General features: G+C 50.9%; 1 protein-coding gene across 10 annotated transcripts in view; it reads left to right on the forward strand.

Annotated features, from left to right (window-relative positions):
* The first annotated feature begins 1,709 nt into the window (after positions 1 to 1,709).
* Positions 1,710 to 20,914, forward strand: part of PXN (paxillin) — a 48,088-nt gene continuing 28,883 nt past the window's right edge. For 3 of the 10 annotated variants that reach the window (XM_082699699.1, XM_082699705.1, XM_082699701.1), the window contains exon 1: positions 1,716 to 1,907. In XM_082699699.1, coding sequence (XP_082555825.1) covers positions 1,895 to 1,907 — 13 coding nt within the window. In that variant the 5' untranslated portion in view covers positions 1,716 to 1,894. Of the gene's footprint in view, positions 1,908 to 20,914 lie in introns of all 10 variants that reach the window. The other 7 variants (XM_082699706.1, XM_082699697.1, XM_082699703.1 and 4 more) reach the window with 4 other exon arrangements.

The following is a 20,914-nucleotide window of genomic DNA, read 5'->3' on the forward strand; positions in this document are numbered from 1 at the left end:
AAACAGAGGTACATTAAAGGTGTTGGGAGGGCAGGAGATAGCGTGACTTGCCTGGTTGTGGAACAGTCTTGGGTCTTGAGTTTTAATAGAGGAGGTTGTGGTAGCCAAAGATGAGGCTCCTGGTTCTTCTGCCTTCTAAAAAAGAGCTTGATGATGGGGTGCCCGGGCGGCTCAGTGAGTTAAAGCCTCTGCCTTCAGTTTGGGTCCTGATCTCAGGGTCCTGGGATGGAGCCCCACATCAGGCTCTCTGCTCAGTGGGGAGCCTGCTTCCCTTCCTCTCTCTCTCCCTGCTTGTGATCTCTGTCTGTCAAATAAATAAATAAAATCGTTAAAAAAAAAAAAGCTTGATGGGCGCCTGGGTGGCTCAGTTGGTTAAGCGACTGCCTTCAGTTCAGCTCATGATCCTGGAGTCTCCGGATGGAGTCCCGCATCAGGCTCCCCGCTCAGTGGGGAGTCTGCTTCTCCCTCTGACCCTCTCCCCTCTCATGCTCTCTCTCTCACTCAAATAAATAAATATCTTTTAAAAACAAAAAAGAGCTTGGCGCCGAGATGGAGGAATGACAGCTTCCACATGCAGGGTTTTTGGGGCAAGGCTGAACTCTTTCTCTAGGGCAACCCCGGCCAGTGGCTGAACATGCGGGGGTGGGGGGTAGGGGGTGTGGGGGTGTGTGGGGGGGTCTGGGGCCTGAACACTTCTGCCCAGTGAGGCTCCTCCAAGGAGTTTTAGCTTATTTATCTTTCTCAGATCTAAGTGCTTTCGGGATCCTGTTTCTTCCCCTTTCTCTTTCACAAACGTTACCTGCCCCACCCCCAACCCCATCTCAACATTTGCTCCCTGGAGAACCAGAGGGTCTTGGGGGCTGGGTTCTGGTGGGCGGGGGAACTCAAAGTTGTGCCTACAGGGCATTTTTATATAGAATCAACAAACTACCCTTGCCCTTTGCAAAGATGGGGGGAAGGGCTGATAGTCATGGAAGCCTCTATGAGAATTAACTTCCATAGTAGCTACCTGGTATCTGGCACTCTGTGAATGGCAGCTGTTACTATTACCTGATTTCTACACATCTCCTCTGGGCTTTGGGGTGGCTGAGGGTGTTTCAGGAAACTGCCTGGACCTGGGTGTAAAGCCCTTGAACTTTTTCCTTTAATGTCTAAGGTGGCATCCCCTCTGCTCCATGTTTTGGGAAAGTTTCCCTCTAGGAGGGTGGACATGTGGAAGATTAAGGGATATATAACTTCAAAAGTGTTGAACCTGGCCCCAAAGTCCGGATTGAGAGCTGCACTGCCATCGGTCCAGAGGGCGGCCCCGAAAAAAGGTCCTCCAAAGGTTCCGTGCTTTGCCTGTACTGACTTAGGGTCCTCCTGGGAGGTGACCTACTGGGAGACAGGCAGATAGAATGGTGGACAAATCTAACTCTCCAGCGGATGGACATGTGATGAGTGAATGATTGATGGATGGACAGACGCAGGTCAGACTGAGATGTCAACACAGGTGACTTTGAGACGGACAGAGACTGACCACAGGACTTGAAGAGACTGACCACAGAGCCTGAAGGCCAGAGTCTCCCACCTGCCGGCTCGGCCGCGAGAGGGCGCTGCCGCTCGCCCGGCGAAGCCCTCTGCCGGCCGGGCGCGCGCTCGCGGGCCGGCGGCGGGGCGGGGTTAGCGTGAGCACCGGGCGGGGCCAGCTTGCTCCGGGGGGAGACCGTGGGCGGGGGCGGGGCGCGCGTGCTCGCGGGGGCGGGGCGCGCGGCGGGCGCGGGCGCGCGCGGTGGCGGCGCGTTCCGTTCCCGGCCGAGGCTCGCGGCGGAAAAGTTGTGGGGCGGAGAGGAGCGGCCCCGGGACGGGCAGAGAGCGGGACGCCGAGTCGGCTCCCGGCGCCCGCAGTCGCGCCATGGACGACCTCGGTGAGTGAGCGGGAGGCCGAGGGAGGCGGCTGCGAGGGGCGCGCGGCCCCGGGCCGGGCGGGCGCGAGCGAGCGGCGGGGGCAGCGGGATCCCGCCCCCCGCGGCCGGGGTCCGGGCTCTGCTAGCTGAATGCCAGGGTTCCGCTGGGCCGGGATCCCCGGCTGGGCCTGAGTCCTGGGCCAGGCCGGCCTTGCTGCCGTCCTCACAGCTACCAGCCCCCGCCTCGGAGACGGCCCCACCTCCGGACCCCGGACGTCGGGCCATCTCCCAGACCAGCCGTAGGGGCCCGCTTGCACCTCAGGGACCCGCCCCGTCCGCCCCAGGGACGGACCCCCCACTGCCTGCACCACGTTGCCCCCCCCCCCCCCCGCTGTGGGACCCTCCCTTCACACACGGCTCCCCCACCCCCCATTTCACTGATCGGCGGCCCAACTCGGGGAACAACAGCTGCGGAAACTCGAAACTCTCTGTTGGTCCCTCATTTCCAGAACCTGTTCCCACCCCTTTAAGGACCCCCTTTCCAGGGATAGCTTTTTTCATTTCACAAGTTAGAGATGAGCCTCCAGTGACCACACCCCCACAAAGACAGGTTTTTCATCTGTCCCCACCCCCCCCCAATCCAGGTCTGGGCACCCTGTTTTATGGACTGGTCATTCCGTTTCCTGGCTGCTCTGTCCACTCTGTGGACCAGCCCCTCCCCTTTCCTATCACAGATCAGCCTAATCCTAGAAGAGTAAGTGGAGGAGATATGATCCCCCCCCCCCCCCCCCCCCCCCCCCCCCCCCCCCGCCACTGCCGGGGTCTGGTGCAGTGCCAGGGGAATGAAGTGGGAAGTGGGCCCCAGGGTATGGCCATCTCTGGGCTTGTCCGGGCTGGAAAGGTTCCTCCCACCCGGCACCATCCAACCTTGCTGGAGGCCACACAGGTAAGGAGGACAGGATGCCCAGAACAGAGTTTTACTGTTTTCATGTTATCAGAGCTCCCAAACTACTCTTTTCAGTCCAGCCTTGATCTGGCGTTAGGATGGGGAAAAGAATCTCCTGGAACCTGACGCTAAACCCATGGGGGTTGATGCCAGGGTTCTAGGAATGCCTTGAGTGGCCTGAACTCGGGAGTGAGAGGATTCACTCTTCACTCTCCCTCCCTCCTCTTCATGCCTGTAGCCAGAGGGCCTTTGAGCTGGGGAGGTAATGGGGGGGGGGAGTTTCTTTTCTGTAGGAGCCTTGTCTTCCTCTGTACTGTGGGTGGCTTGTGTGACCACTGATGCTTTCTCTGTCCCAGGCTCTGAGGAGTAGATTCATCAGACGGCCCTGAGTGGCCGCCCCCAACCACACAGGGCACTAAGTTAAGACTGGCTATCTGTAGGCTCTGGACTTCCAAAGAGACAGGGAAGAGGACCCCCAGCTTCCTTTTGAAAAAGATCAGGGCGCCGCCGCCGAGAGATCCTGGTGCTGGGAATGGTGCATAGTCCTGCCTGTTTTGCAGGGTGCGATGGCTGCCAAGCATAGTTCTGCCTTTGGGTCAGGCTTGGCACCCATTTTTCCAACACATTCGAGGTTGGCATGGCCTCCAGGCAGGTATTTTGTTCACATAAAAAAATAAGCTGAAAGGAGAGTGGGGGATTATTTTTTGAATCAGTACCTGAAAGTCTCGATGCTTTCCCAGCAGGAACCAGGGAGCAGAGTTACAGTTTCTAAAATGCCGATGTGTTTCTGTTGCTCTTCAACATCCCTTCCACACAGTACTGTTTGAAGGTCTGAGAGAGTTTTGTAGAGTGTACTCTTGGAGTCCAGAATTCCTGTCCTCTGACAGGCTTCCATTTAGGGCCAGGAAACCTGGTGAGTCTTGGGGAAAGTGTATACTGGCAGAGGGGCCTGCAGGAACTAAAATCTGCTGTTTACGGAGTGCTTGCTGTACCTCAGCTTGTCTCCGTCCTCGCTCACAGCAGCCCTTTGTAAATGCCCCTTACTTAGGGCCCCGGCTGTCATTCCTCTTTGCTTTTTACAAATAGAGAAAACAGACTGAGAGAGGTTGATTGACTTGCCCCAGGTTGCACTGCCATGGAATGACCAAATCATGACTAGAATCGCAGTCCTTGGCTCTTAGATCTGCAGTTCCTGGGTACCAAGAGGCCTTTCTTCCTGAGGAGGGGGTGAGCAGCGCATGAAGGAGGGGTCGCAGGGAGTGGCGGCTGCCACCTGTAACTTCTGTGACCTTTCAGCACACACTCCCCAGTTGTTCCAGGCTGCCTGACTTCCTCCGCCTAAGCTCCCAGGAGGCCAGCCACGCCTGGCTGCCCCGGAGCCCCTGGGGTGGGAGCAGTGGGGTGAGCAGGAAGGGGAGAGGAATTTGCCTCTGTGCTCCGGCTGCATCAGCTGTCTGGATGGCTGCTTCCACGCACCGCCCGTCAGCTGTTTTCCTTAGTTAGGGTGGACACAAAGGCCAGGCCTCTTGTTTTTATTTTTCTCCTGAGAGTGCTCTCAGCTGTGAGCCTCCTGGTCCCTGGAACAGGGGAGAGTTTATGGTGTGTGCTGTGGCAAGGCTAGAGGGGGCAGAGTCTCTGCTGTGACTTTGTTTTTTTTGGTCTTGAACGTTGGGGAACTCTTCCCTCCCCATAGCGGCTAGTGACAGACACACCATGTGCTGTTTAATAAGTTACAAATTTATAGCTCTTTGGGCAGAAAAACATAAACACTGCCCTTCCCTGTGTGTTCTCTCCTCTCTGTGCTACGGGGTGGCTGCTGGTGGCTTTTCCCATTACTGTTTAGATGCTGGTTTGGCCCGGAGTTCGCTCTGTTGAGTTCTGGCTGGAGTTTCCTGGACAGAGTTCCCACAACACTGAGATGCAGACTGATTACGGTTTCGGACCCAGCTCCTCGCTCTCCTCTTGCTCATGTTCCTAGTGCTTCTGGGGGGCTGTGACCACAGCTGCGGCCCAGTAATGGTCACGTGTGCTTGGTGGGAGACAGGCATCGGACTCAGCACTTCGGGCTATGATCACTGACACTTTGGAGAGAGGGTGGTTTTTATCTCCGCTTTACGGATGGGGAAACGAGCCTCTGGGAGTTCACTGGGCTAAGCTGGGGTTGGAACCCAGACCTATCCCATTCCAGATCTGGCCATCTAAACCAGAACAAGGTTAAGTGCTGGGTGAGGTAACTAACTGGGAGGGGTGGTGAGCCCCGGGCCTGCTGACTGAGGGTTAGCCCCCTGACCCAAATTCTGCTAGTCACCTTCAAAATTTGGGCCGTGGGGGCCATCCTGAATAAATGGCCTCTATGGCAGAGGGCGGGTGCAGTTCAGACCTTGATGGCTTTGCCTTCCTTTCTCTTGCAGAGGGAACAGCCAGCTGTTGGCAATGCCCAGTTGCTGCTAGAATCTGGACATGTCTTCTTTCAGCTTCTCAGCAGTCTTGACCCTCTGAAATACAGTGCCTCATTGTCCTTAGGGGGTGTACTAGGGGGGCAGGGGAGTTGCCTGGGGCATTCCGGGCTATGGAGCCTCCCTGTTTCCATGGAAAGTCTGGACTTTGGGCTTGCCTGTTTGTGGTGCCTCTGTGTGTTGGGCTGGGGTCAGGGCACCCAGCTGCCAGGCCCGCAGCAGAGGCAGCCCCAGGGAGTGATGCTGTGTTCCGCGGCAGGGCCGGGTCTCCTCCTGGGCTGTGCACTAGTGAGGTCCAGAGCTGGGCTCCGAACCCTGGGGTGTTTGATTCTTAAGCAGGTGTGCTTGCCATGGTGCCAAGCTGTCTGCTGCCTGGGCAGCCCCAGCCAGGGTGGAGAGGTTCGGGTTGCTGGGGCCATATCCCTGCCGCTGTGGGTTGGAGGTCTTCCAGGGGAGCCTCACGGTATTCCCTCCAGCTTCCCCAGCAATGGCCGTGCCCTGGGAGGCTGGGTGGGTCATTGGCTGGAGGGGCCCTCAGAAGGTCCGAGTTACTGCCGGGGTACCGAGCAGTGCCTCTCCCCCATATAACCCATCTTGCATGGAGTGTGCTGACCCTCCAAGGCTTCCTTGGGCCTTTGCCTGGTTCCAGAAGGAGAGAGTTGACAAACTCCTCCCACCTTCACCTCATTGCAGCTCTTCCTTGGGTTGTCCTAGTGTCGGTCCTTTCAGTAATAATAACAAACAGCTGTAGAGCTCTTTCCCAGAGTGTTTATTAAGCACTTATTGTGTACGGGCACTTTACATGCATTGTTTCACTGACCTGTAATGGCCACAGGAGGCACAGGTTCTGTTATTATTACTGCTGTCCATTTTACAGATGGTGAAACTGAGGCACAGAGAGGGTTAGCCCCCTGACCCAAATTCTGTTTACCAGTGAGTGGTAGGGCTGGGGTTTAAATGAGAGTCGGGCTTGTGACTGTCCTTCTACCTCTGTTCATGATACTGGATCGGATCTTGCTTGCCTGTTGGTTTGATTGTTTTCCATTTCTAGGATGATAAAAATCTTTCCTGTCCCTCCCCACAGCCTCCAATCTCTGATCTCCCCCATCCATCCTCTTCCTGTTCTCTGGGCTTCTTCCCTTTCCTTCAATCTTCCTTGGGATGGGCTGCTGGACACTTGTGACAGGGTCTCCTGCTCAGTGCTCTCCCATCCCTGTCACCCCCTCTCCAGTCACCTGTTCCCCTTGGGACAGAGGGTAGTCCTCTGAGGTCCCTCTTCTTCTTCTTCTTCTTCTTCTTCTTCTTCTTCTTCTTTTTTTTTTTTAAAGATTTGGTTTATTTATTTGACAGACAGAGATCACAAGTAGGCAGAGAGAGAGCTGAGCAGAAAGCCTGATGCGGGGCTCGATCCCAGGACCCTGGGATCATGACCTGAGCCGAAGGCAGGCCTCTTCCAGGCCTGGTTGGCATCACGCCCTCTGTGCCCCTGACCCACACAGACGTGTTTCTGTCTTCATTCAGGTGTTTGGACTTGCTGCCAGTTGGAGCCGGCCCATTTACAGAGGAGGAAGTAGATGAAAACTTTGAGGTGGAGAATTGAGAGTGTCCTCTGTGAGGGAGAGAGGGAGGGAGAGAATTGGGGGGAGCTGAGTATTCCCAGAAACCTTGACAAAGCTCCTGATAAAAAGGGTGTTCTAGGAATTGTCTCCTCACCCAGGATAGGCCCAGAGCCTCCCCAGCCCCCAGGTCTACTTTGCCTTTTCATTTGGGGGCCTGTTGGGAGTCTCACATCTGGCCTGAAGCGTGCATTCACGTCCTGATAAAGTCTTCAGCTACGAATTGATTGCCTAACCCATGAGACTCAGGGCTGGCCTCTCCAGGGAGACCTTGGACGCTGGGCCAGTGGCAAGCAGAACATGTGGTTGGCCAGGCCCAGCAGAGCCCCCAGTGGCCAAGTTTTCCCTTAAAGATGGCCGTTTAGTGCTTATTTCTTGTATGATTGTGGTATTGTGGTCTTACAGGTGAACATTGTCATTGTTAGGTGCATGTTAGAAGTATTTCGGAGTAAAATGTCGTGATATTTGCATCTCGGTTTGAAATGATACAGTAAAAAAAAAGGAGGTATATATATATATATATATATATATATATATGCATACACACATATGTATATATATATATATAGAGAGAGAAAGCCTTCAAGCACATGTGTCTGTTTATACAAAATGGCAAAATGTTAATGACTGAGTCTAGGCAGAGGGTATGTGTGTGCTCATTGAAATGGTCTTTCAACTCCTCTGTCTGTTTAGACACTTTCATGATCAAAAGTTGGAAAAAAAGTAGATCATGGTTTATGCCATAGTGGGCTCAGGCTTATTCAGCCGGGAGTGAACCTAAGTGTCTGTCTGTGCCCCTCGGCCTGCTGGGACACTGTGGCCCGGGAGGAAAGACCGGGGTGGGGGGGCGACAGGAGCCAAGCAGGCCTGGGATGATCGGGACTGGTCACTGTCAGTTGGGGGGCGGGGGCACACAACCACAGTGACCCATGCAGTAAAAAGGACAGGACAGAGAGTTTCCACAGCGTGAAGGCAGCCCCCGGGGTTATTTTGGGTGTGGTGACCTTAATCAGACCCTGGACGGGGCAAGGGAGACACGGGGCAAGGGGGCAAGGGAGACACGGGGCAAGGGAGACGCTGGGCTCTGGTCAGAGTTTGGAGAGGGTTGCTTGGGTGGGATGCGGATCAAGGCTTACAAAAGACTAGCCTCTGGGCAGCTGGAGCCTGGGGGAGGGGATGAAATGCCATTTGCCTCACATCACAAACCTCTTATCTGTGGCCAAAAGAACACCACTAGCCTGTGGGCAGCGTGGGCCAGAGTGGCCCCTGGGCTCTTGCTGGCGGCCCAGGGTCTGGCCGTTCAGTTCTCCAGCCTTCAGGACCCCTCTCCTGGAATCCCCACTCCTGGGTCCCTCTTCTCTTGTTTTGTGCTGACTCAACGCTTGGGCCACTTGGCCCTCCCGTCTGTTTGGGAGAAATGGCTGGATTCTGGCACCAGTCGCCCCCTTGGCTTGGAGGTCCCGGTGCCTACCAGGAACATTTGGGGCAGCCGTCAGGCTCTTGTAAGGGGAGCCCTTCACTCGAGGGTCTCCTTTGAGACCCATGCGTGTCTGTCGGCATGCATGGACGCAGAGGCTGGCCACTTGCTCTAGCCCAGGGGATCTTCCTAGTGGGGGCTCAGAGTGGTGTGTCATGGCCTTTCTCTGCCTGTTGGAAACGCAGCACGATGTGTGTTTTAAGGGGGGGGAGGGGCGGTGCTGTGAGGAAGCTGTATGTAATTCTTGGCTGGGACTCAGGTAATTGTTTTAATGAAATGGAATGCAGCTTATTCAGAACTCACTTGGCAGAGACAGCCATGTTCTGTTCTGTTTTCTTGTTGGGGAGAGCAGGGCGCACATTTGCAGCTGTTTTGAATAGTAGAGCCCTGGGTGAGCGTGGAGGTGGGCGGAAGGCTCTGGGGAGCTCTTCTCTGGTTTGCTCATGGATCCTCAGGCTGCTGAGACGCCTCCCTGGACAGCAGCCCGTGTATCGCTTTGAATAAGCCATGGAGACCTGGGCCTTGCTCTGGATCAGAGAACAGTCCCGTTGAAAGCAGGGTGTTAAACATGAGCTTATGAGAGAAGAATCCTGTTGAAAGCATGGATGGACCTGCAACCTGCCTCTGGTGTCCTCGGGACCTGCAGGAGATGAGGGCTGTGGGAGCGCCCGGCACCAGCAGAGAGACCCCCCGCAGCTGTCCCCCTCACCCCACGTGTCTCTTCCCCGCATCGCCTTCTGTGAGCCCCTGTACCCTTCCTCCCCACATACCCCATCATCGTACACCTGACGTGTTCATCTGTCCCTTTATCTTCTGGCTCGCTCTCTTTACCCATCGGTCCCTTCTAACTTCTTCGTCTTTTCTGTTGTTAACACAGCCTGGGTCCTTCTTTCATGTTCTCTTTTTTGCTAAGAATGTGCTCTTTAGCGGACATATTTCCCCCTCCCTCCCTTGAGATCTGCTTCTATAGACACCCCCCTCCCCACTTCCTTCCCCACTTCCTTCTCGAGTCCCTTTGTGGGGGCCCACCACTGTGTTTTTCTCAAGATCTCTGCTGGCTCCCTGTTTTGCTCCTAGGTGCCTAGGTCAGTTTTTCTACTTGCGTGACCTCTTTTTTCACTCGTGTGCTGGCAACTCCTAAATTTATATTTCCACCCCTGACGTGGATTCTATTGTCCAGATTCTTCCGGCCTGCACGCCAGCAAAGACCCAGCTCATTTCCTCTTCACTCTCTCTTTGCGGCCTCAGGCATTGTCTGCTTTCTCTGTGATTGTCCCCTGTCTTCTCTTGTCGTGTGTGACATCATGGGCCTTTGCTCAACACTTGGAGATTTAGGCAACGTTTTCGTGTGCTTCATCATTGTTGATAAGATTCTGACCACAGTCCTTTGGAGGGTGGGTGCTAGTTTTCCCCATTTTGCAGATGAGGAAGCTGAACTGCAGCTCCAGGGGCTTAGGGACACACTCAGTGTCACCCAGACCCTGATGCAAGAGCTTGACCCGAGAGCGTCACCTTAGGTCCCCTGGCACCAAACCCATTCTTTTTTTGGTTCTTCATACTGGAACCACAGGTTGGATTTGGCCTGAAGACCCGTGTCACTTGGCCTTCATAGTATTTAAAAATATTCCAGATTACCATTGGATCCTCAAACAACATGGTTTGAACTATGTGGGTCCACTTAAATGTGTGTGTGTGTGTTTTTTTTTAATAAATATAGAATAGTTCTATCAATGTACTTTCTCCTCCTTAAGATTTCCCTAACATTTTATTTTCGTTAGTTTACTCTGTTGTAAGAGTATAGTATGTAGTATATAAAATAAGTGTATAAATTATAAATATATGCAAAATATGTTTTCATCGACTACTTCTATTATCAGTAAGGCTTCTGGTCAGCAGCAAGCTATTAGCCGCTAAATTTTGGGGCTATGTGTTGTTGTATGTGGATTTTCATAACTGACTGACACAAGCCACTTATTAAAATGTTGACATTATTAAAAAAAAAAAGAAGAAGTTACATGTAGATTTTCTACTTCTCAGGGAGTTGGTGCCCTTAACTGACTATGGTTGCCAACATTGAAACCATTAAGAGTTACACATAAAAATCCGTATGTTGTCTCTTTGAAGGAATCTCATTTGGCTGCACCAGATGCCTGTCCTCCAAGGCACCACGGGCTTGGCCTCAGCAGCTCCAGTCCTCTCACTGGTCTTCTCCTTCGCCTGCAGTGAGCTTGCTTGGGGAGGTTCTTTGAATGCTCTCTTTCTGCCCCAGGTTTATGGCAAATACACACTTGCTAAATCTAGGGGGCTTCTTTTCTTTTAAGATTTTAAAGATTTTATTTATTTATTTATTTATTTATAAAAAAGTAGAGGTGCCTGGGTGGCTCAGTGGGTTAAGCCTCTGCCTTTGGCTCAGGTCATGATCTTGGGGTCCTGGGATCAAGCCCCACAATAGGCTCTCTGCTCAGCAGGGAGCCTGCTTCCTCCTCTCTCTGCCTGCCTCTCTGCCTACTTGTGATCTCTTTCTCTCTCTCTTTCTCTCTGTGTCAAATAAATAAATAAAATCTTAATTAAAAAAAAAAAGGGAATCTTTACACCCAATATGAGGCTCAAACTCACAATCCTGAGAGCCAGGTATCGCATACTCCACTGACTGGGCCAGCCTGGCGTCCCATCTAGGGGCTTTCCCAAGTTTCATTCTCTGCGTTAGATATGATTTCTGACCACTCCAAGCACTTAGTTTCGCCTAGAGGCTGAATCTTTGTCCAAGTTGCGGAAAACGGCCTCCATACCTGTCTCCCCTCCCCCTCCTCCTTTAAGATCTGTGCAGCTCCTACCTTGAGCAGGCTTCTTTCTGGTTCAAACCAGCCAACCTCTTCACCCTCTCACTTCTGTATAACTTCGCAGATCTAAGGTAAATTGGGCATCTCTCCTTTTGTCTCCCCTCTGCCTTGTAGGCCCCTTGAAGACAGGGATCTTATCTGCCTTTCAAGCATCTCTCAGTGCCAAGTTCACCTCGGTTCTCTGCAGTTGCTTAATAAATATTTGATGGTGGTTGATGATTAAATGGATATGAACTGCAGACACCCACTGTGATATCAGACCTCCAGCAAAGCTCTTTCTCTGCTGGAGAATCCGAGCAAGGGACTGCTGCGTTGGAGGGGAGGTCGCATAGTCCCTCGGATGGAACATAGCCTCTGACCTCAGCCCTCCTGGGTCTGTATCGTTGCTGCCACTTGCTTTAACGTGTGACCTCGGCAGGTCACTTTACACCCTTAGCCTTGGTGAAAGAGGCACACTTCTTGAAGTGCTTAAAAGTACTCAACAAGGGGGCCAGGGTGCCCGGGTGGCTCCGTCAAGTGTCTGGCTTTTGCTTTTGGCTCAGGTCGTGGTCTCGGGGGTCATGGGATTGAGCTCTGCGTCAGGCTCCATGCTCAGCGGGGAATCTGTTTGAGATTTTCCCTGACTCTCTCTCACTCTCAAATAAATAAGTCCATCTTAAAAAAAAAAAAAAAAGTACTCAGTAAGTGGTGACGGTTGTTATTATCATTCTTCCTTGTAATAATTTAGACTTTGCTTGGGGCCTTGGCCTTCTTTATAGTTGATCTTTTTCCTTTTTTTAAGATTTATTTATTTATTTATTTGACAGACAGAGGTCACAAGTAGGCAAGAGAGGCAGGGAGGGAGCGAGAGGAGTAAGCAGGCTCTCCGAGGAGCAGAGAGCCCGATATGGGGCTTGATCCCAGGAACCCGGGATCATGACCTGAGCCGAAAGCAGAGGCTTTAACCCACTGAGCCACCCAGGCACCCCTTTACAGTTGATCTTGGCCAAAAGGCCAAGAAGCGATGGCCTTGGCCTTCTCTCTCAACTCTCCACTTCACCAGTCTGCTGCCTGTGTTTGCTGCGGCCTTGGTGGCAAACATTTGTTTATTTTTAAATTTTAATTGTTATTTTTTAAATTTTTTTCCAGCGTTGAATAGTAGTGGGTAAAGAGGGCTTGGGGGCGCAGCTCTGCAGGTGAAATGGTTGTCCCCTTGTGCTGGTGGTGTGAAATTGGGTTTTGGCTATAAGACCTTACATTGCCCCAGAGCTTCTTTGGTGGCTTTGATAAGGAAGTGGCTGGTTAAGGAGGTCATTCCGTGGCTTGGTTTATACTGATTGCTCATTTAACACTATATTTGAGAGCTGCCACAGAGAGTGGTCCTGGGATCCATTTCTGGTCTAGCACTGGACTTCTCCCAGAACTAAGAGGCCTTTCACCGGTCAAGGAAGCCATGAAGGATGCCCGTGACATCTCTAAAGCCTCATGGGATGGGTCTAGGCCACCGAGGCTCCTAGTAGCAGTAAAGAAAGGGGAGGTTTTGGTTTTATGGATCATAAACTGAGGTTTTTGTCCATTGAGTGAGCCCAGCTAATAGCAAGAAGCTGGTCCAGTGGCTGGGCTGCCCTGCTTGCCTCTGGGCGTTTTTCAGGGCAGTGGATCTGTTAGGTCAGCCCTGATTGCTTCTCGGCCTTTTGGCTAAGATCAAGTGTTAAGTCAGCCCTGAACCCCTTGGGGAGGTAGAAGTGGCTCAGAGAGTCCTGGCCAGGCTTTTCCTTGTTCTCTGTTTCCGGGAACATTCCTCTTCCTTAGGTGGAATGGGAGCGTCCTTTAGTCTGCACTTGGTTTCCTCTGGATTTGCCATTCCCCGCCCCTAGACTCCTGGCCTGGCTACCCCACTAGGGTGGTTTTTTTTTTTTTTATCACTGCTGAACTCCAGGACAGCCAGGTCACGGTGGTTCTTCTGGGGTGGGCTTGAAGGAGAGGCCATGCCTCAGAGACCCGATGTGGCTACCCAGCTGGGCTTGCTTGGTCACACCTTGGCTGTCTTGGTCCCGTGAGTAGACTGTGGCTTCTTCTGCCTTCCTCAGTAGAGTCAGCCTAGGTGCACCCTTCGGGTGAGCTGCTGGGTAGCAGGTTGGCCATATTTCCACCCCGCCTCATCAGCTCAGATAGCCTCTTCTGTCAGATAGCCTGAACTTTCCAAGAATTTCTGCCCCTTTTCTCTCTTTGGAAGTCAGTACTTGAAGTCATTTTGCCTGCCTGAGGCAGCCACACCGGAAACAAGCTGGGGAAAGAAGAGAAGTGTCACCTGGAGGCGGTTGTCACAGCTTCCTGTGGTCACTTGTGGTCATTTGCTTCCAAACATCCTGTTTGCGCCTCTAGAGCAGCAGGAACACTGACCTGGAGAGAGCTGTTGTCTGCCTGACTTCATTCAGAGGCATGGGGGCCAGGGGTGTCACCGTCCATCTGTCCCCCAGGACCCCGGGTTTGCTGGTCACTCTTGATGGTGTTGCTGGTAGCAGCTCCTTTTGCCATCTCTGGCTTGGACGTCATCTCTGCTCTGCCTTTCCTCTTCTCCCCTGCTTCTCCTGCCTGTGCGATTTGTCCTCAGAACGTTCTCTTGGGTGTGATGAGTCAGCACTCCCCTCTCTGTGGTTCTGGACCCATCCAGTCTTCCTTGGATGACTCCCTACACTGACAGAGCTCGAAGAAGTCTCAGGATATCCCCTACGGTGTGGGTGGGGGCTCTCCAGCCTACCACCTTCCTCAGTCAGAGTAATGCGCTTTTTATCAATTTATATATTGGACTTTTATCAAAGACGGCAGTTGCACAAGTTTTGAGACTTTCTTTTATTTTTTTAAGATTTTATTTGTTTAGTTGATAGACATACACAGAGAGGGAACACAAGCGGGGTGGGGGGGGTGGGAGAGGGAGAAGCAGACTTTCCGCTGAGCAAAGAGCCCAATGCGGGGCTCGATCCCAGGACCCCAGGATCATGACCTGAGCTGAAGGCAGAGGTTTTAACCCACTGAGCCGCCCAGGCGCCCACTTCATTCCTTTTTATGACTGAATAGTACATTGTATGGATATACCGAATTTTGTGTATTCATTTGTCAATGGATGGATGTTTGGGTGGTTTCCGTATTTTGGCTGTTGTGACTAGTGCTGCTACGACCGTGTATATTCAGATTTTTATTTGCATACCCGTTTTCAGTTCTTTTTGGCTTATGTCTGTTCATTGCTTTTAAAGTTTATTTTTCTCTATTGTTGTAAAAGCCTAATAAAAGGACTATAATCATATTCATGTTACCTTTTTTTTTTTGAGAGAAGAAAGAGGGAGACAACATATTTTTGAGCAAGAGTGTGTAAGCCAGGTGGGGGAAGGGCAGAGGGAGAGAGAGAATTTTAACAGGGTCCACGCCCAGGGCAGAGTTCCACACAGGCTCAGTCCTACAACCCTGAGCTCATGACCTGAGAGGAAATCAAGAGTTAGCTTCTTAACCAACGGAGACCCCCGGGTGCCCCATTTTTACTTTATTTATTTATTTATTTATTTATTATTTATTATTTTAAATTTTAATTTTTTATTTTTTTTAAAGATTTTATTTATTTATTTGAGAGAGAGACAGTGAGAGAGAACATGAGCGAGGAGAAGGTCAGAGGGAGAAGCAGACTCCCCATGGAGCTGGGAGCCCGATGTGCGACTCTATCCCGGGACTCCAGGATCATGACCTGAGCCGAAGGCAGTCGTCCAACCAACTGAGCAACCCAGGCGCCCCTATTTATTTATTTTTTAAAGATTTTATTTATTTGACAGAGAGAGATCACAAGCAGGCAGAGAGGCAGGCAGAGAGAGAGGAGGAAGCAGGTTCCCTGCTGAGTAGAGAGCCCGATTCGGGGCTCGATCCCAGGACCCTGAGATCATGATCTGAGCTGAAGGCAGTGGCTTAACCCACTGAGCCACCCAGGCGCCCCCCCGCCATTTTTACTTTTAATATTGAGCTGTCTTTTTCTTGATTATCAATGTTATACATGTTTATTGTAGAAAATTTTGAAAACTACAGGGTTGCCTGGATGGCTCAGTCAATAAAGCATGTGACCCTTGATCTCAGGGTTGTGAGTTTGAGCCCCAGGTTGGGTGTGGAACCTACTTTAAAAAAAAAAAGCTACAGAGATGCACGAAGAAGGAAATGGTGAAAACTCACAGATCTAATCAGAGAACCACAGTAAATATTTTAGTGCATTCTGTAAAATCTCAGTGCATATATATTTACATAATTTAATAATTTCCACTATTATGCCACCATTACTGTAACATTTACCCTATGCTAGACATTGTTCTAAGTGCCTTACTTAAATTATTTTTTCCCTTCATAACAACCCTATGAAGTAGATATTCCTTTTTTTATTTTTAAGATTTTATTTATTTATTTGAAGAGAGAGAGATCACAAGTAGGCAGAGCAGGCAGAGAGAGAAGGGGAAGCAGGCTCCCCACTGAGCAGAGAGCCTGACTCGGGGCTTGATCCCAGGACCCTGAGATCATGACCTGAACCAAAGGCAGAGGCTTAACCCACTGAGCCACAGGTGCCCCTGAAGTAGATCATCTTGTCGATGCCAGTGCTAAAGCATAGTGAGGGTAAGGGATTTGCCTGAGGGGAACTCTTGGTACCTGGTAGAGGAGTCAGGGTTGGAATCTGGAGGTGGCTTTAGCCCACTGTGTCCCATCCAGCCCCTTTGATTAGACCTACCTACCTTCCTTCCTTTTTTTTCCCCCCAAGATTTATTTATTTGAGAGAGAGAGCAATGAGCAGGAGGGGCACAGGGGGAGGGAGAGAGAATCTTAAGCAGAGTCCACGCTGGGCACGGAGCCTGACCTGGGGCTGGATCTCCCAACCATGAGATCATGACCAGAGCCTAAACCGAGAGTTGGAGGCTTAACTGACTGAGCCACCCTGCACCCCTGGACTCCATTTGATTCCCACCCAGTGATGCCACCGAGGGCCACTAGAGGGGAAGGAGGAAGGGAGTCAGGCTGGGATACATGTGTGTGTGTCCTGTGTATGTGGATCGCAGTGTGCTTGGGAGTGTGGTAACTTGGGAAAGTGATCAACCAGTGGCATGGGGGCGGGGTTTGTTAACACTGACCCCCGTCAGATTTGTCGAAAGCCACTGGGAGTGTGGTGTGAGCTGAAGTGCCTCCCTCCCTCTGGGTAGGCTTGTGGACCCAGCAAAAGAACAGGATCCTTTCCTGCTCTGTGGCCACCTCTCTGCTGCTTTGCTGCGGAGAGCCAAGGCCTGGGGTCTCCTTCTCAGACCAGCGCTCTGTTGGCTCTATGTCTTGTTGCTTTTCAGCTCTTCGATTATTGTCTGATGTCTTCTGGCTTATGTCCTCTTATGTCTTCCTCTGGCTTCCTTTTGAAGGGCTATTTCTCAATGACTGGTCTTTCTCAATTAGAGAGTTAAAATCTCCACGCACGGTTGGGGATTTGTCTCTTTTTCCTTTCAGTTCTTTTTCTTCTTCTTTTTTTTAAGATTTTATGTATGTGTGTATGTATGTATTTTTAGAGAGAGAGAGACTGACCACACACAAGCGGGGGCGTGGCAGGCAGACAGAGGGAACTGCTGAGCCAGGACCCCCCTTCCATGTGGTACTCGATCCCAGGACTCTGGGACCATGACCTGTTGTGAAAGCAGATACCTAACCACTGAGCCACCCAGACATCCCCTTTTTCCTTTCCGTTCTGTCCATTTTTCTTTCATCTAGTTTGAAGTTGTTATCAGATGTGTATGCACTTAGGACTGTTAAATGTTCATGATGCATTAATGTTTTATCATTATGAAATGTCTTTTTTTTTTTTAATCTCTGGTGATATTATTGCGTGGAAGTCTACCTTATCTGATAGTAAGAGAACCAATCCAACTTCTTGGTATCAGTGTGTTATATTTTTCTCCAATGTTTCATGCCTCACAACTGGTAAGAGCTATTAGTTGTACCTAAAGTGTTTCACATAGATAGCATATGTGGAATCTTGCATTTTTATCCAGTCATATAATCTCTACTTTTAATTGATATAATTATAGAGATTTTTCTGACATTTGCAATAATTATCAATATGATTGGGTTTATTGGTGGTTTTTTTTTTTTTTTTTTTTTTTCTGGTGGGCAGCAAAGCAAGTTTATTGAGCAATAGCAAAGTGATGGTACAAAGCTCCTGCGGGGGTTGCGCCATATGACTAGGTTTAAATCTACCATTTTGCCATGTTTCTTATTTATATATCTGTTTGGGGGCGCCTGGGTGGCTCAGTGGGTTAAAGCCTCTGCCTTCGGCTCAGGTCATGATCCCAGGGTCGTGGGATCGAGCCCCACATCGGGCTCTCTGCTCTGCGGGGAGCCTGCTTCTTCCTCTATCTCTGCCTGCCTCTCTGCCTACTTGTGATCTCGGTCTGTCAAGTAAATAAATAAAAATCTTTTAAAAAAATTTTATATATCTGTTTGTTTGTTAATTTATTTCGTGTAAGCTCTGTGCCCAACCTGGGGCTAGAACTCAGAACCCCAAGATCAACAGTCACATACTCTACCTACTGAGCCAGCCAGGTGCCTCTATACCATCTGTTCTTTATTCTTTTCCTGCATTCTTTTGGATTCATTGAGTATTTTTTTTTTTTTTAAAGATTTTATCTATTTATTTGTCAGAGAGAGAGCACAAGCAGGGGAGCAGCAGGCAGAGAGAGAAGCAGGCTCTACTGAGCAGGGAGCCTCAGTCTCAGGACCCTGGGATCATGACCTGAGCTGAAGGCAAACGCTTAACCGACTGAGCCACCCAGGCGCCCCTCGCTGAGTATTTTTTAGGATTCCATTGGCTCTCCATCATTGGCCTCTTTAGCCATACTTCATTGGTTTACGCTTTCTAGTGGTTGCTCTCTGGTTTACAGGTGGAACTCATCACAGTCTGCCATCGGGTCACGTGACACCCTTTCACATACAATGTCAGACCTGACAACGGTATATTTCCATTTCCTCCCTTTCTTGTCCTTTGTGTTACAATTGCCCTAAGTTTTATTTCTACACGTATTCTGTATTCTACACATACATCTACATCTATATTCTATACATGTAAAGCTCACACTATGTTGTTAGGCAAATTTATGTCCTGGTACTCTCTGTTTCTTTGTAGAAAGGGCCTTTTAAAATCTAAGGAAATTAATTAAAAAAATGTTTGCAGAACATTTCTTTTCTTCCCTTCCTGTCCCTTTTCAAAAACTTGTCTTTCTCTGGCTAGTTTCCCTGCCCGTGGAGCTTCCCTTAGTGTCACTATTTTTGGGCTCTGCTTTGTGGTTCAGCTTCTCTGCGGCTGGGTCATGAGAATCAATGATGCTATCAGCCACTCTGGGCTCCAGAGCCCACGGCTGGTGTTGCTAACATGTTCCAGTGCCACGCGTTTCAGAAATCCTCACATTCCAGCTTATGTCTCCTGCCTTGCCTGCCCCACGGGAAGAGGTGTGACAAGATGGGATCTCCCTTTTCTTTCTTGACCTGTCCCTTGCTCGCCCCTCCTCCTCTTCCTCCAGCACCAAGTGAAAGGGCCACCTAGTCCCAGGATCTGACTCTGCCTGGGTTACACAGACCCCTCCAGGTGCCTCCCTTCTGGGAGCCAGCCCACCTCACCGACTCGCCCCCCTCACCTCCCCCCCAGAGGCAGCTAGACAGGCCACACAGTGAGTTTAAACCTTATGTACCCACAGAAGGCTGCTGTGCTCTGGCCACAAAATCTTGTGGAGTGTTCCTTTTTCTTTCTTCTTTCTTTCTTTCTTCTTCTTCTTCTTCTTTTTTTTTTTTTAAAGGGTGAGCATGGTGCTGTGTTGGGGAGGTGGTGGCAGTTAGATCCCTGTAGAGGGACATTTCTTTGGTTAGAAGAATAGAGCGGCTTGGGCCCTGTGCGCATGCGTCGCCCACCCTTCCCATGCTTTGCATGTAGTGAGTGCTCCCGGGGGGCCTAGAAGCTGCACAGACTGGAGTGGTGGGGCAGATCTTTGCTGCACATGGCTTGGCAGGGGCATTCATTGGTTTAGCACCTGTCCACGGAGCTCCTCTTATGTTCTAGGCTCTGCTCAATGGGAGGCACTGAAGATGGGTAATAAAGACACACTTCTTGTCCTCACTGAGCTCTCACAGGCTGGTGGGACACAGACACCCAGGCAGATGGCTCTTACCAGTTGGATACATGCTTTCATAGGGGAACTTCGTGATGCTTTGGGAACTCAAAGGAGAAGGGCCTTGAACCCTGTGCAGAGAATATGGTTGAGGAGGGCTTCCTGGAGGAAATGGTACCCTAAGCTCACTCTTTGTTGTGTGTTTATTTTAACTGGAATGTTGACATTTATAAAGGGCCCAAACCTTCATCCTTTAAGTAGATACCATTCCATAATAAGATTTGGGAATGTCTTACAGAAGAGGGCCCCATCATAAAAAAACACACATTCCTTTTTTTTTTTCCTTTTTTTTTTTTTTAAGATTTTATTTATTTATTTGACAGAGAGAGAGATCACAAATAGGCAGAGAGACAGACAGAGAGAGAGATGAGGAGAAGCAGGCTCCCTGCTGAGCAGAGAGCCCAACCTGGGACTCGATCCCAGGCCCCTGGGATCATGACCCAAGCCGAAGGCAGAGGCCTAACCCACTGAGCCACCCAGGCGCCCCTCCTTTTTTTTTTTTTAGGTAGGCAAAGCAGATCTTTTTTATCCTCATGTTGTAGAAGAGGAGACTGAAGTGTGATGAGTCTCAAGGGATACGAAAGGATGTAGCATGGTGAAGAAGACCGGACGGTGGTCTAGGCTCAGGGAACAGCCCGTGCAGAGGGCTGGAGGGAGGAGGCTTGTGTGTGTGGGGGGGTGGGGGGCTATGATTTGGTACCCTGTGTGCTCCCAGCTGATCTTACAAGCTAATCAAATAGCCTGAGCTACAAGGCGCAGGACAGTTACTGTCCTTTGCTTCTTCAGTGGGATGAGCTTTTGGGGTGGCCTTGGAATGACAGCCAAGGCCGGGCCATCTCTGGGGCTTCTTCTGTCTTCTGGCAGATGTTGCGCTCTGACTGTGCTGGGGTCCAGTTCAGAAGGGCATTTCCCTGAGAGTTTGGGGCCTGAGATTTAATCCTGGGCCCACTGGCCTACGTGCTCACAGGGCAGGAAGGACCTGGTTCCTGTGATAATGCGCTTGGCCTGGTCCCTCTTCCGGAGGGAGGCTGTCGGGGGATGGAGCTACCTTTGTATTTGGATACCAGGGCAGACTTCACCAGAAGAGTGGGAGCCCACAGTATCCTGGGCACTCTGAGGAACCCCGAGCAGACTGCCTGTAGTTTACAGCTCCCCCAAGGCCCGGCAGGGAGAACTCCTTGTTTTCGAAGGAAGAACAAGCTGGAGAGGCAATACTGTATCATTTCCTAAATAGCTACCTTCTGGGCCCCTACAAGATTCACAGGTGACGTGGCCAAGGGAAAAGCAAGTCCCTCAGCCTGGCTCCGTGGCCCTGTGTCCTGCCTGTCCTCAGCTGCTGACCCTTCCGTGCTCCTTCTCGCCCTCGCCCTGCTCCTGCTCCCCCTCGCGTCCTACAGTCTCATCTGTTGCATGTCCATCCTCCCACAGGAAGCAGATGTGGGCCGCCTCTTTTCCTCCCTCTTTCTCCATAGCTGCTCAGTTGCCAGGTCTTGTTGAT

This window comes from Mustela nivalis (genome assembly GCF_964662115.1).
Source record: "Mustela nivalis genome assembly, chromosome: 14".
Classification (NCBI taxonomy): Eukaryota; Metazoa; Chordata; class Mammalia; order Carnivora; family Mustelidae; genus Mustela; species Mustela nivalis.